The sequence below is a fragment of the Convolutriloba macropyga genome, chromosome 2 (assembly GCF_964194025.1).
Source record: "Convolutriloba macropyga chromosome 2, txConMacr16.3, whole genome shotgun sequence".
Lineage (NCBI taxonomy): Eukaryota > Metazoa > Xenacoelomorpha > Acoela > Convolutidae > Convolutriloba > Convolutriloba macropyga.
The window spans coordinates 85,587,852-85,602,889 of NC_134469.1; the positions used below are offsets into that span (position 1 = coordinate 85,587,852).

The 15,038-nt window shown below is 37.0% G+C and overlaps 2 protein-coding genes across 10 annotated transcripts in view; both read right to left on the reverse strand.

Annotated features, from left to right (window-relative positions):
* Window positions 1-1,885, reverse strand: part of LOC142334806 (flap endonuclease 1-like) — a 247,310-nt gene extending 245,425 nt beyond the window's left edge. The window contains exon 1 of the mRNA XM_075383126.1: window positions 1,872-1,885. The gene's annotated coding sequence lies outside the window, so the exon portion shown is untranslated. The remainder of the gene's footprint in view (window positions 1-1,871) is intronic.
* The window catches only part of LOC142334804 (uncharacterized), a 134,672-nt gene extending 120,787 nt beyond the window's left edge, over window positions 1-13,885 (reverse strand). For all 9 annotated transcript variants that reach the window (XM_075383124.1, XM_075383123.1, XM_075383122.1 and 6 more), the window contains exons 1-3: window positions 13,871-13,885; window positions 5,978-6,119; window positions 5,818-5,909 (exon numbers count right to left, since the gene is read on the reverse strand). In XM_075383124.1, the coding sequence (XP_075239239.1) occupies window positions 5,818-5,909; window positions 5,978-6,085 (200 nt within the window). In that variant the 5' untranslated portion in view covers window positions 6,086-6,119; window positions 13,871-13,885. The remainder of the gene's footprint in view (window positions 1-5,817; window positions 5,910-5,977; window positions 6,120-13,870) is intronic.
* Window positions 13,886-15,038: the final 1,153 nt, after the last annotated feature.

Consider the following 15,038-nt stretch of genomic DNA (forward strand, 5'->3'; position numbering starts at 1 on the left):
TTATTTTAGGTTGTAGAACGGATCCAAAATATATTCAAAATATACTTTAAGCATTGCCTCAATAACTCAAGAAAATCATCAGTCAAACTTCTTCTAATTTATTTATATCAACTGGTTTTGATATTTGCGTTGTTTCACATTGAGCGAGAAGCAGATAAAAGAATGGTCCGAAGAAGTAAAGAAGCTTTTCGATTTAAAAATTAATGAAAAATTGTTTGACGCTATAACATGGTCAAGAATTCCGACCACTTCTATGCGTTTTCTCTCAAACGTACTGTATCAGGCCGAAATTTTTTAAAACTGAGTTTCTCATTTTCCATGCATTGCTATATGCATTTATTGAAACGTTAAAATCACCCAGGAGAGCAATCTTGTCGAATTGTAGCCTTTTTTCTTCAAAAGAATAGTGAAGTGCTCAACGAAAGATTTAACATTTAATACAGGTGGTCGATAAACAGCGATTACTAAAATAAGTGGTAGCCAAAACAGTTAAAGAGGCATAACAGAGGCAGATTTTCCAAAATTTTCTTAATGGAGGTCATATCTGTACAAGAGGCAAAATCCACCTCTTTTATAAACATCAGGTGCACTATAGAGAAGAAACCCTGGGAACAACACTGCTTTAGAATAAAATCATGACCTGAGTGGTTTGTAATCCACGATTCTATAAACACTCTAAAACTAAATTCATTTACTTCCAAGAAGGCATTTACATCTTCCGTTTTGTTCCTGACAGAGCGCACAATGTAGACAAACATTTATTTCTGTAGATCTTCGTTTCATCTTTTATTTGAATTGAGGACTGGCTAGCAGTCAATTTTGCTCCACTCAGCCAATCACCGGCAGCTGCATTTAGGTAAAGCCTTCACATCGTAACGTTTTCAGGCCAAAATGATTAACTCAACTTTCTTCTCGTCAAACTTAAATACACAACGGAAAGCTTTCAGGTGAGCTTCTTACTTCCAAATTTGGCGAATATGAAGCAGTCCAACGTTATTTTCTGCACAGTACTCCTCCATTTCTGATGCTGTTATGTTCTGACTCAACCGACCTACATGTAAATGACGACGATTCGGGGTTTTTCGACATCCTTGATGACTGCTGGATTGGTGTTCGTTCCTGTTTTCAACTCCTTGGTTGATCTTACTTTTCTCTGTTCAGATTAAAATTCAAATTCAACCCCCTTCTCTTTTCGTTTACTGTCAAAATGTGATAAATGGATGAGCTCTCGTTTTGATTCTTAACGTGTCCACGTTTTCAGCTTTTAGAAAAGGGAATTCCGGTTTCTTCATCAACGCTATCTCATGAGTAGCATTGTCACCTCGCAGACCAGAGAATCAACGCAATCGACCTTTTTCCCAAATGCCCGTAATTCTGTCCAGCACAGATAGTTCTGCAGAAAAGATACAACAATCAGATGACCAGTAGATTATTCCTTTGATGCGGTACTTGAAATTCCCAAACAACCAAAGTGAACAAATATTTTCTTACATTTGACACCAAAGGCACTCACTTGTACGTTGCAAGGCTCGTTACAGATATTGCAGAGGTTCGGGCGGTTTTACCAATGAAACTTGGGATAAAATGGGAACTAAGGGAATTGGCCGCTAGGGGCCCAAACCAATTGGTCAATCAAATGTGGAGAACACACAGCAAATGTTTGACAAAGAAAAAAATATTTAGTATGGTAAAAAATGTAGGGAAACAATCAAGCAGATAAGGAGAACTCTACCCAAATGCTTGATGCCAAATTTGCAATCGTAGATAATTCTCGTATAAATTTTTCCGCCGGAATCTGAAATGCCCGGTAACGGGCTACTCAAATAGAGTCAGGCCTCTGATACCGCAGTAAAAAATTAAAATCAAGAGCGATTTAATAAGTTTACCACAAAAATTAGGCTACTGGAGTGATATGTAATTGAGGGGTGCATAACGGGGGGAGGGGGGACAAAGGGAAAAGATCCGTACTTTACTTTATAAATTAATGTTAAGATAGGGTGAAATGAAAAGAATTGAGATCTATTTTGTTTCGCACACACTCATCCCCCATCTTTTAAATTATGTGTTGTTATATATTGTTGTTGTTGTTGGGGATTTACAGCTGTACTGAAGGGTCTAAAGTCCCAGTCATCAAATTAAAATATTGTCCAATAGTTTCTACAGTTTTGACAATCGCAGAACAATTGCCGAGTGCAAATATTTCGCTCAGAAAATTTCTTCTCGAAAAAATTCCACATTGTACGTAATATTCCGTTTTTCAGTCCAGATGGTTCCCTTAAGTTTATTAAATTTTCTAGGCGGTTTGCAATTCGACAGGTTTTAAAGGTGAATTCGCTGCGCGCTTTCTCTGTTCGAGTTTTCGTCATTTTGAAAATTTCGTTGTTCCTTGTTTCTTTCGTATGTTCTTCAGGTAGCTCGATGCCGCTATTCTCTTCATTCAAAGCTTTTGAAAAAAGCAATAGATCGTTAAGTTGGATAAACATTGGTAATGGCAATATGTTTAATAGTCGTAGCTGGCTTCTGTATTCTGTATCTTTATTTCCCGTTATTAATTTGACTACCTTTTTTAAAACTTTTCCAGAATTTGAATTTCAGTTCTTCCTGCAGTCAAGCACGTGAAACCATACAGCAATACCGGCAGAATTTAGGACTTATACAATCCCAATTTCACAAACGTGTTTACTTTAGTTGCAACATTTCGCTTAAGCATGTACAGAACTTTATTTGCTTTCTTCATTCTTTCTTCAATATGTTGTTTCCACGATACATCAGCCGCCAAGTGAATACCAAGATCTTTGACAGCCGTGGATTTCGCCAAATCTTTTCCCATCACTTTGTACTGTTGGTCTCTACCTCTGAAATTCAGATACGCACACTTGTCTATTGCCAGCTCCATTTTATTTTGGATTATCCAGTTCTCAATCCCATGTAGATCACCTTGGACTTCCCAGTAGCTTCTTTGTACAGCCAAAATTTTAAGATCATCAGCAAAGATAAAGGGCTCAGAAAACATCAGGACATCTGGAAGATCGTTAATAAACATACAGAAGAGTATAGGGCCTAGGAGTGACCCCCTGTGGTACCCCGCTTGTTATATCGAGTATCTTCGAACTGGTATTGTCCACACGCACATATTGTGGTCGATCATTCAAGTAGTCGATTAAAATTTCGAGCAAACATCCTCCAACTCCAATGTCAATCAATTTTTGAATTAACTCATAATGTGGTACTTTGTCAAAAGCTTTTGAAAAGTCAGTGTAGAAAGCAATAATCTCTGATTGAGGGTCGTGATCAAGAGCTTCATATATTCTTTTGAGAAACAGCAGCATATTTGTTTGCACAGACCTTCTCCTTACAAAACCATGTTGACTCTTAGTTAGGAAATTTTGAAAATGATTATACAAGGCAATGTGTATACATTTTTCCAGAATCTTGCTATCAATGTTCAATAGTGAGACAGGCCGGTAGTTTTCAACTTTTCTTCGGTCACCTTTTTCGATAATAGGCGTTATGGCAGCAACTTTCCAGCTATCGGGTATTTTCCGCAGCCTTTTTATATTCCGAAGGACAGAATGCATGATGTTGCAGAGATTCTTGCTCGTCTTTACGTAAAAAACCGGAGGTATACCGTTCGGTCCTCTGGATTTTGTGGCATCAATATCATCCATTATATTTCTGATGGTATTCTTCGAGATGTCAAAATTTGTAAGAGAGGGTTTCTGTACTTTGAAATCTTTCAAACTGAAATTAGTCCTTGGGGAGAACATGGAGTGAAAAAATTGATTTAACAAATTTACTTGTTCGCATCGAAGTGAACTTTGCTTGGTATCATTCATCAAAACTTTGGGCAGGCAGGCAGATTTGTTTGGGCTTTTCAGATGTTTAAAAATTCTGTCTGTATTTCTCGATCCCAGTAAATGTTCTTGGTACACATCTCTGTCTTCTTCAGCTGAATCAGTGACTTGGATTTCCAGTTTTAGAACCAACTGTTTTCTGTAAGATGTTGGTTTATTCTCCAATAAACGTTTCTGTGTCTTCAGCTTATTAATCAAATTTGAAGTACCACATCCAAGGATATCCAAGGTGGCAGTGATTGTCTATGCCTTGTTCTTTTCGGGACATACAAATCAAAAATTCCGTCAAGATACCTTGTGAATTCTTCGCTCATTTTGTTGATGTTGGTGTAACAAATTGACTGGAACTGTATTAATGGTTTTGTTTCAGTAACTAGATTTCCTAAAGAAAGACGAATAGCTTCATGGTCAGTTAGATTATAGATAGGTGGAAAAGATTTGTCTAATTCAGCGGATAGATGATAATTTTGATAGAAGGCAGTATCCAAGATGTTGTTTCCACATGTCGGGAAGTCGATAATTTGCCGAAACAATTTCTCTTCAAACATTTCGATGACTTTGTCTTCAGTCTCGTTGGGACTATACAGTGTCTTCCAGTTTGCTTCTAGAAAATTAAGGTCTCCACAGATGACAATTGGTTTGTTTTTAGGAATGTTTCTCAGGAGCAGTTGGAAGTCCTCTATCGTGTATCGATATGAGCATGATATGGGTGGATTGTAGAACGCATATAGAAATACTTGAGTGTCATTCAGAGTAATTTTACACGCTACACATGAGTTGGGTAGAGTGGAATTTATTTTTTCCGATAACAGAGTATTTTTCACAGCAATGAGGGTATCTCCATGCGCATTTCGTGGCCGGATCACTTCTATAAATATTGTAATCGTTAAGAAAGAGTTCGTAGTCATGAATGTTATCGTTCAACCAGGTTTCGCATAGACATAGAACATTATAATCTGAGTTAATTACTGCATTTACGAATTTTGATCTTCTTTCGATATTTACTAAGCTTCTTGTATTTAGTTGGAGGATATGGAGAAAGCCTCCTAGTCAGTGGGCATTCTGTACATCCAACTGCACTTTGACCCCATCATTGTAAAGTTCAAGATTTCGAATTTCCAATTTCTCCTTAGGTACATCTCCGTCAAGCAGCTCCCTTCGCTTTTTTAACATTTGATTTTCTTTCAGTGCGTCATCCCTCGACAACGCTGGCAGCATGTAAATCTTTCTTTCGACCAAACTATTTCTGAATTCTCGACTTTTTGCAAGAGTGATTCTTGTTTCGTGTTCATTTGCCAAGGTTACTAATACCGCCCTTGGCTTTTTTCTATCATTTCGAAATTTTCCAAGTCTTTGTATTTCCGTTACATGTGCATTTGCACCAATCGAATTGAGCAGATCGTTAACTTCATCGTTTGTTGGGACAAGATTTTCCCCTTTCGTTTTATTAGGATCCTCAGGTATCCCTTGTATTCTTATACATTTATTGATATTGTGACTTTTCGAGTTTTCATCAGTTTTAACTCCTTTAGGTTTTCCTGAAGTAGTTTCAACAGCACGTCATTATGTAAAAAAATAACACGTGCACCTGTGCGCTTAAGAGTTATATGACCACTAAGATTGGGGGAACGGGATAGATCAAAAAACTATGTTAAAATCTCCAAATGAACGAAAATGATGCTGATGTTCAATCCTTTCTGTTGTTAAATACCGATAACGTACTGGGTCAATAAAAGAATACCGATAACGTACTGGGTTGTTAAATACCGATAACGTACTGGGTCAATAAAAGAATACCGATAACGTACTGGGTCAATAAAAGAAAAGATTCGAACTGAAAAAGATTAATGACAAAAAACACCCTTAACCTAAAATGCTTCTTTAGCAACGCTGATACTTTTTTGCTCGATACGCTGGTAAGTTACGCTGATACAATACACTATAAGTTTTTGTTCATACTAACCCAGCTAGATAGGCACATTGATGTGAGGACTCATGAACTACAATATGGCTGTTGCACTTCACAGTAAGACCCAGAACCTTCTCTAATGTCACCTAAATTTAAATAGCGTATTTGTAATGCAGTAAACACTAAACTTTTTAAAGCTGAGATAATATCTCACCTTATCAGATAATTTGCTAGAAGTATGTTTCGATGTACTCCGATCTTTGGGCTTCTTTAACGAGTTATGTTTTCTTATCGACTTTGTAGTATTAAATTCCTGCGACATTGCAGATTCAATCTCCCTGTCATTAAAAAGCCCTGAAATAATAAATTTCTTCTTAATTCTAAAATGAAATTTGAAAAGCCCCGGAAAAAGTCTTACAATCCTCGGGGGGTAGGTTTAATCTATATTCAGGTTTCTAATTCTCGTTGATGCTTTTCTCCTTCAAGTTAAAATCTTTCGAATGTTTACATAGGTCTGCTTTAAACAGGTCTAGGTGGCTTCGTCAGATAACTACAAGTTAACAGTCTATTGTAGCCTGTAGCAGTTTCTTCTCGTTTTGACCTTGACATCTGAACTGCGATTTTTCTCTGGCTGGCTTCAATTTTTCCTTGGATTTGAAATATCATTGTTAACTCTTCTGTGGAAGGATATACTCTCCATTTTTATAAACCTCTATTAATGTTCCTCGTTTTCTATTCTCGGGTGTAGACAAGTCTAATGCTTTCAGTCTTTCATCATACAGGAGAATCTGCATATGTCCGTAGTATAAAATCTGACGTGGAAAGATTTGTCAATTAAATGAACTTTCTTTTTAATTAAGCGACCTTCTTCGAGTTAAGCGCTTATCATCATGTTTTAATTGACGAAGAATTGAAATGAACTAGCAGGTCGGTAAGAGCTATCTGAATCTACTTTAACTGTAAGCTGTAGCAAGTGATATTCTCTTTGAAAACCTGTTTTGACAACTGACGTTCATTTATGAAAATCATTCCCAGTATCACATGTTATCAAAGAGCATTAAAGAAGAAGAATATTGACTTGAACGTCAGTTCCCACTGACAAATTTACGATTGGTATTTAAAATGTCAATTATTTACTGTAAAAGAAACCAATTTGTCAAATAAAAATTACTACTGTTGATATTTAAAACAAACATGTTCGAACTTTACGTTCATCGTCATGTAATATCCCTGCACTGTCTACGGTTACGGTTTGGGTTGGATGTTATTGTTAAGCACTTTAAACCTCGGAGTTACTGAGGAAAATTTTCCAAGTTTCAGACTTGAATTTAATTAAGCAGATGTAAATGTACAATCAGTTTAATACAAAGTTAGATCTATTGCTTGTAAATATTAGAAGTTTTGTGAAGATGAGAGATGTAAAGCAATTAAAGAGAGTCAGATCGATTGTGTAAGGTTTAGTTTTGAATGTTCTTTGGTTTCAGTCCTATCAATGGTTAATTAATCTTAGGTTATTTTTATCCATTTTCGTTAATCTCCTTGGGATTTTCTCATAGTTATTTTCTACCGCACGGGTCCCTGTTAGTTAAACTAACAGATAACAGGTTTACCTGCTTGACGAATCCCGTCATGAACAAACATTCCTTGACGTGTCCCATCAAGATGAAATTCCATGATGATTCCCATCATTATTTATGATGCTTTCTCTATATTGTTAAAATCCGGTTTACTTTTAGTAACCATCTCTTTTTGTTCTCCTATTTGTTTGTGAAAATTTCGAATTATGCGTTTAAAATGAAATTTATGATCATGTCATACATTATGATTCACCATACTGCCTCCCTCTTAGTAAATTTGAGTGATCCACTCACTCACACAGCAAGAGTTTCAGATATCCATTTTCGAGTTCATATACTCTTGTGCTTTTTCAATGCCGTACTTGTCATAAATATTACGGGCCTCCTCGTCTTCCATAATTTTCTTTGCTTGAAGAATGATTTTGAACACGTCCTCACGACCACTGTTGTCGGGATGACAGAGCATTTCCAACGTTTTGAACTGTTTCTGGATAGTACTGGTTGTGGCCCCCTGTGGCAGGAATAGAAGTTCGTAAAAGTTTGGAGGTCGACTGAACGGGCTCTGCGCGTTGATCGCCTCCAGCCTCTTCTGTATGACCTTCTTTGAGGTTTGCTCTGTTTTTACTCTACCCCCTTAGCTTTCTGTTGTCTATCTCGGCATTCTCCAACTCCCGAGCTAAGCACTCCCACTCGTCCACCAGAGCAATACATACCCTTGTTTTTGTTTCGGCTACATTTGTAACCTCCTCCAACTCCTTCTTCAATGTTTCCACCTGCCTCCTGCAGGACTCCCGCTGATTACCAGCGTATTCAAGTTGCCGTTTGGTCTCCAGCAATTGATCACCTAATCTTTGACATTCAAGTTTTAGCTGCCGGAGGTCCTCTTCGAGCCGAGCCCCGGCTGTTCCCAGCATTTCGCGGTTGTCAATCTTCTTTTGTTGTTCCTCGATTCTGTGTTGCATCTCACTTAACTCCCCAACGCTAATTGCGGCTCTATCCACTATATTGGGTGGTTGCAGCCGCGTCAGTTGCACCACGTACCTTTTGTTTGAGGTTACTCCAACAATCCGATACACTTGGTGCCTGACTATCGACCTGACCTCGAACAACTCGGGTAGATAGTAGCAATAATCACCGATCTTTCGTTCTGTCATTCCTACATATCATACACGTAAATTAGTCTTATGTATCAATCTCAATTTCTGCCATATCTGGTATAGATTTTGCATTTTTTGCTTTTATAACTACGATGTTTGTTTCACCATCACACCGTTCAACTGTCCTTTTTCTTGTCATTTTTTTTCCTTTGTACGTTGTTTTAGATGATGAAAATAACCTAGTTCTCCCATTGGGTTAATGGGTTGCATTGCAATTACAGGATTGGTGCCACTGCGTAGCATATCGATTGAAAGAAACACGCGTACCAAACAAAATATGATTTTAGATCGAATAAAAATAGTCTTCAAACTGATGGTTATTTCCCTGGTCACATGCCAGATTTGTTTCACTTCATTACCCAAGTATTGAAAAATCAGCAATTCATGCCACTGATTATTGTACTTTAAGTCCGTGTTGAAATACTCTAGAGTCTCATGCTCATATAAACCTCCTTGTCCCAGGAAAACTTCTCGTCCTGTTATCGTCTTTCTCAAATGCCTTAATCTTAAGGCCCTTTTGCTAAGTTCCAGGTCCTTGTCATTGAAAAATCCGTCCATTGGCGCCGAAAATGACCAATTGACGTTAACTCTATAATTAGGCATATCATTGGGTTTTTCAATTAATTGTATCTTTCGCCCATATGTTATGCATGACCCATTCTGCAATTCAAGAGCGTTCGGGTACATGGGGTTGCAATTAATCAAGGTGAAATTTCTATAAAATTCTCTAGAAATGGGGTTCATTTATCTAATTACTTCTGAAGTATTGTCAGAAAACACCCTAACTGGTACTTCCTCCGTACAAAACTGATTTTCGACAACATGTACGATTACTTTAGCGTACCTATGGACATATAGTATTCCTCCCGCTCTTTCTGCGTGTGTACCCAGAGCGTTTTGTTGACTTAAGAAAATTTGGCGTGAATTCCCGTTAATTGATGTCGTTAGAATCATAGCTCTGTGCAGTTTTTCTATGTTACAATTTAATAACTCTATTTGTTTCAGGTTTTCAAACATGCCTCGAAAATCACAAACAAAAAGTTGGTCGAGTTTTATGTCCCTGAGATCTGTCTCAGATATATCTGTTGTTGAAAAATTTTGTTCCGTTGCCGTCAACTTCTCCGTTGTGTAAAACAAATTTCTGTGGTTTGTTTCAAATCCCATCTCTGTCGCCAGTGTAATATCCGTGCACTGTCTACGGTTACGGTTTGGGTTGGATGTTATTATTAAGCACTTTAAACCTCGGAGTTACTGAGGAAAATTTTTCAAGTTTCAGACTTGAATTTAATTAAGCAGATGTAAATGTACAATCAGTTTAATACAAAGTTAGATCTATTGCTTGTAAATATTAGAAGTTTTGTGAAGATGAGAGATGTAAAGCTTTTAAAGAGAGGCAGCTCGATTGTGTAAGGTTTAATTTTGAATATGTTCTTTTTTTTGGTTTCAGTCCTATCAATGGTTAATTAATCTTAGGTTATTTTTACCCATTTTCGTTAATCCCTTTGGGATCTTCTCATAGTTATTTTCTACAGCACGGGTCCCTGTTAGTTAAACTAACAGATAACAGGTTTACCTGCTTGACGAATCCCGTCATGAACAAACATTCCTTGACGTGTCCCATCAAGATGAAATTCCATGATGATTTCCATCATTATTTATGATGCTTTCTCTATATTGTTAAAATCCGGTTTACTTTTAGTAACCATCTCTTTTTGTTCTCCTATTTGTTTGTGAAAATTTCGAATTATGCGTTTAAAATGTAATTTATGAGCATGTCATACATTATGGTTCACTAGGGTCAGGTTAAAAGTTTTTCAAATTAGTAAAAAAAATGAATGTAATTACATTTTTCTGAGACCACAATTAAAACAATTCTAGGAACTATGTTGAAAAATTAAATCGAAAATTTTTTCCCTATATACAAAACTTAACCTGTTTACAATCCGCTTTTTTCGGTTTTTGCCATGTTTTTGTATTTCTTGGGCAATTTCGAATTTGCTCTAACCTTAAGTATCCTTATTGTTGAAGTTTTGCAAATTTCGTTTTATCTTGCACAAAATGTTTCTTGCCCTATGTATCTTTCTCAAGCCAAATTTATGATTTGAATTAATATTTTAGCACGAGTTCGGGCCCTTATGTTCTTCGCGTGTGTGAATTACTGCGGAGCGATTAAGCATTTCTTGCCTAATGCTGCTAACAACGGATGGCATTACCGCTCATTCTTATACTGAGCGCAGTCTTTAGGAACATCAAAAGATTAGGAAAAATCACGAACTGTTGGAAAATTGGTGCTGTGTCGCCCATCCATAAAAAAAGCTGCAGAGCAAGTGTGAAAAATTACAGACCAGTGACATTGCTGTCTATAGTTTCAAAAGTAATCGAACGATGTATGTATGATCCGATCGAAAAGCAGTTCTCGGATCATTTAACAACCAGTCAACATGGATTTGTGAAAAAACGATCCATTGTGTCGAACATGCTCTGTTTCTTGAACGACGTTCAAATTGCGTTGGATGGAAACCCAAACTCGGTGTATTCCTTATACACCGATTTCTCAAAAGCATTCGATAAGGTCCCAAATGAATTGTTGATCAAAGTTAGGAGAATTCGAGTGCGTGGGTGTGTACTTGGTCTTCTCAAGGACTATTTATGTAGCCGCAAACAGTTCGTAAGATGTGATGGTGTCAGGTCTGACCTTCTACAAGTATCAATTGGTGTTCCGCAGGGGTCCATTTTGGGACCCTTACACTTCTGCATCTTCAGAAATGATTTGGCAACTTCCTTGATATCCAGCAACCCTTATCTGTATGCGGATGACGCAAAGTTCTTGTTTAATGACAAAAGTAACCAAGAAATTCAAAAAGAAGTTGACAGAATCTCACTTTGGGTATTCAGGATCCGAATGTCACTTGCTACTGAAAAATGTTGTTATATAGCATTTAAGGGACACTCCCTCAGACTTACGATGAATAACACTACATTAGAGCAACCCACAAAAGTGACTGATTTGGGAGTGCAGCTTACAGGTACCCTGAAAGCGGCAAAACACCTCGAATCTAGCTAATCAATCTTTTGGTTTTCTGAAGAGAAACTTATCGAAGAATATGGAAGCGAGAGTGAAAATTTGTGCTTACAAATCCCTAATTCGACTATTGATTACTTTTGCTTTAAGCACATGGCACCCATCACTTGAAGACTAATGGAATGCTTTCAAAAACGTGCGTTGAATTGGATGACGGGTTATAGGAATGAGTCGTACTTCTAAAACATGGTATCCCAAAGATTACTTCCGCTTCCTCTGTTTTTGCAACTCTTCTATTGTCTAAACTCTTCTATTGTCTAAGATTGACTTCTATTGTCTAAACTGTACCATGATAACGCACTTCCATTGATAAAAACCTATGAACACCAATATGGTAGAGTTAAAAAGATTATTCAAAATTGCAAAACTGGGAACCGAGAAATTCGGAGAGATCTTTTACTTTCGAACTGCCAAAGTTGCCAAAAGTCTGCCTGAAGAGATAGACTTTTCCCAGCCGTTGGGTCTCAAAATACTTATTCTGTCATTCATTCATGTGGGATCGTCTGATGTTGAACTTCAACGAAAGAGTAATGTGTACATGGACCATTTTCTGTAATTGCTCCGGTTGCAGACAATAGTGGAATCAAGACCAAAACTTCTATGGGAGCAATCCCCTCAGATTGATGCCAAAAAACCACAACAACAACAACATTTGTTATAGTCTCAACTTCACCCTAAACTTTCTCCTATCTGTTTCAAGTTCTACCTTGAGAACTTTACGGCATTTTGCAGCACGGTTTTTTCTTGGTTCAGTTGTTTTAGTAGAAAACTCTGCACCGCTTGTTCAGAAAAAACTTCTGTTATATGAACGACGAACCTCAGAAAATCCGGAATGATTTCATTGATAATGCATTGTTTCGAAAATTGAATTTGATAATTACAGCTAGTGACTTATTTAGTGTTTTTCGAGTAATCAAGATAGTGTGTGTTTAGTCCCGTCTTCAGCTTGCTGATGTATATAGCTTCGATGGTTATTGGTTTCTCTACTGTTTGACAGGCATCCAGAATTTTTCATTCATTGTCATTCGTGGAGCCATTGCATTCAACAAAATGTTTACCCACCTGTGAATCCTTCTTCTGATGTTCTGATGTCCTAGTGGTAACATGCCGGCTTGCTTGCCCGACATAGACGAATATTCATCGAATACATTTTATCTCATATACAGAGTGAAATTTCAGGTGTCTATCGAAATATAATTTCATGGTGGGATGCATTATCTTAATTTTCGTGGTTATAAAAACCACTTGCAAGTCGCGTAGTTTCTTCAATTTGCTTGAAAATTTCTGGGTAAGGTTGCCTCTATATTATAGAAAAATATATTATTTATCTAGTTTTGCTTTTTGATGCTCTTTTGGTGTTGTTTTCAAATGATCTTTTTTTTTGCTACTTATTATCTTTTCTGAAGTGTGGTTTACTACATTTGAAGACCATTCCTCTGGATACTGACTTTTGCTAAAGCAGGTTTTGTTCTTTTAAAGAAACTGATCGAAGGCTAGCCAGATAGATGTTGCATTAAAAACCCTGTGAACCGTTCCTTGAATCACATTTTTTAATGCTGAAGCAGTGCAGAGCTAAGAAAACACGGTATTAGTCCAGTGTCAGTTGGATTTTGATACCAATAAGTCAAATTGGTTTTGCTTCGCACATTTACATAAAGAAAAACCAAATCCACTTCAATATTATTTTTTTCTAAGGTAAATTGCAGCTTATTGTGTAATGAAATTGCAAAATTTAAGTACTCGTCCGGGTCACACGAACCATGAAGATAATATCAATCACACACATTTTGAACCATTTCATCTCCTCAAACCACCGCTCTTCAGAAAAGGAGGGAGAACAACCAGCACATGACCAATAGATTACTCCTTTGATGCGGTACCTGAAATTCTCAAACAACCAAAGTGAACAAATATTTTCTTACATTTGACACCAAAGGCACTCACAAGGCTCGTTACAAATATTGCAGAGGTTCGGGCGGTTTTACCACTGAAACTTGGGATAAAATGGGGACTAAGGGAATTGGCCGCTAGGGGCCCAAACCAATTGGTCAATCAAATGTGGAGAACACACAGCAAATGTTTGACAAAGAAAAAAATATTTAGTATGGTAAAAAATGTAGGGAAACAATCAAGCAGATAAGGAGAACTCTACCCAAATGCTTGATGCCAAATTTGCAATCGTAGATAATTCTCGTATAAATTTTTCCGCCGGAATCTGAAATGCCCGGTAACGGGCTACTCAAATAGAGTCAGGCCTCTGATACCGCAGTAAAAAATTAAAATCAAGAGCGATTTAATAAGTTTACCACAACAATTAGGCTAATGGCAAGTGCTCTTTAATTGAGGGGTGCATAACGGGGGAGGGGGACAAAGGGAAAAGATACGAACTTAAACTTTATAAATTAATGTTAAGATAGGGTGAAATGAAAAGAATTGAGATCTATTTTGTTCCAAACACGCCCATCCCCCTCTTTTAAATTATGTGTTGGTATATATTGTTGTTGTTGTTGGGGATTTACAGCTGTACTGAAGGGTCTAAAGTCCCAGTCATCAAATTAAAATATTGTCCAATAGTTTCTACAGTTTTGACAATCGCAGAACAATTGCCGAGTGCAAATATTTCGCTCAGAAAATTTCTTCTCGAAAAAATTCCACATTGTACGTAATATTCCGTTTTTCAGTCCAGATGGTTCCCTTAAGTTTATTAAATTTTCTAGGCGGTTTGCAATTCGACAGGTTTTAAAGGTGAATCTAGCACGTCTTTATGTTAAAAAAACACGTGCGCCTGTGGGTTTAAGATTTATATGACCACTAAGTTTTGGGGAACGGGATAGATCAAAAAACTATGTTAAAATCTCCAAATGAAAGAAAATGATGCTGATGTTCAATCCTTTTTGTTGTTAAATACCGATAACGTACTGGGTCAATAAACGAAAAGATTCGAACCAAAAAAGATTAATGACAAAAAACGTACTTAACCTAAAATGCTTCTTTAGCAACGCTGATACTTTTTTGCTCGATACGCTGGTAAGTTACGCTGATACGATACACTATAAGTTTTTGTTCATACTAACCCAGCTAGATAGGCACATTGATGTGAGGACTCATGAACTACAATATGGCTGTTGCACTTCACAGTAAGACCCAGAACCTTCTCTAATGTCACCTAAATTTAAATAGCGTATTTGTAATGCAGTAAACATTAAACTTTTTAAAGCTGAGATAATATCTCACCTTATCAGATAATTTGCTAGAAGAATGTTTCGATGTACTCCGATCTTTGGGCTTCTTTAACGAGTTATGTTTTCTTATCGACTTTGTAGTATTAAATTCCTGCGACATTGCAGATTCAATCTCCCTGTCATTAAAAAGCCCTGAAATAAAAAATTTCTTCTTAATTCTAAAATGAAATTTAAAAAGCCCAGGAAAACGTCTTTTAATCTCTTCTATCACTATTTA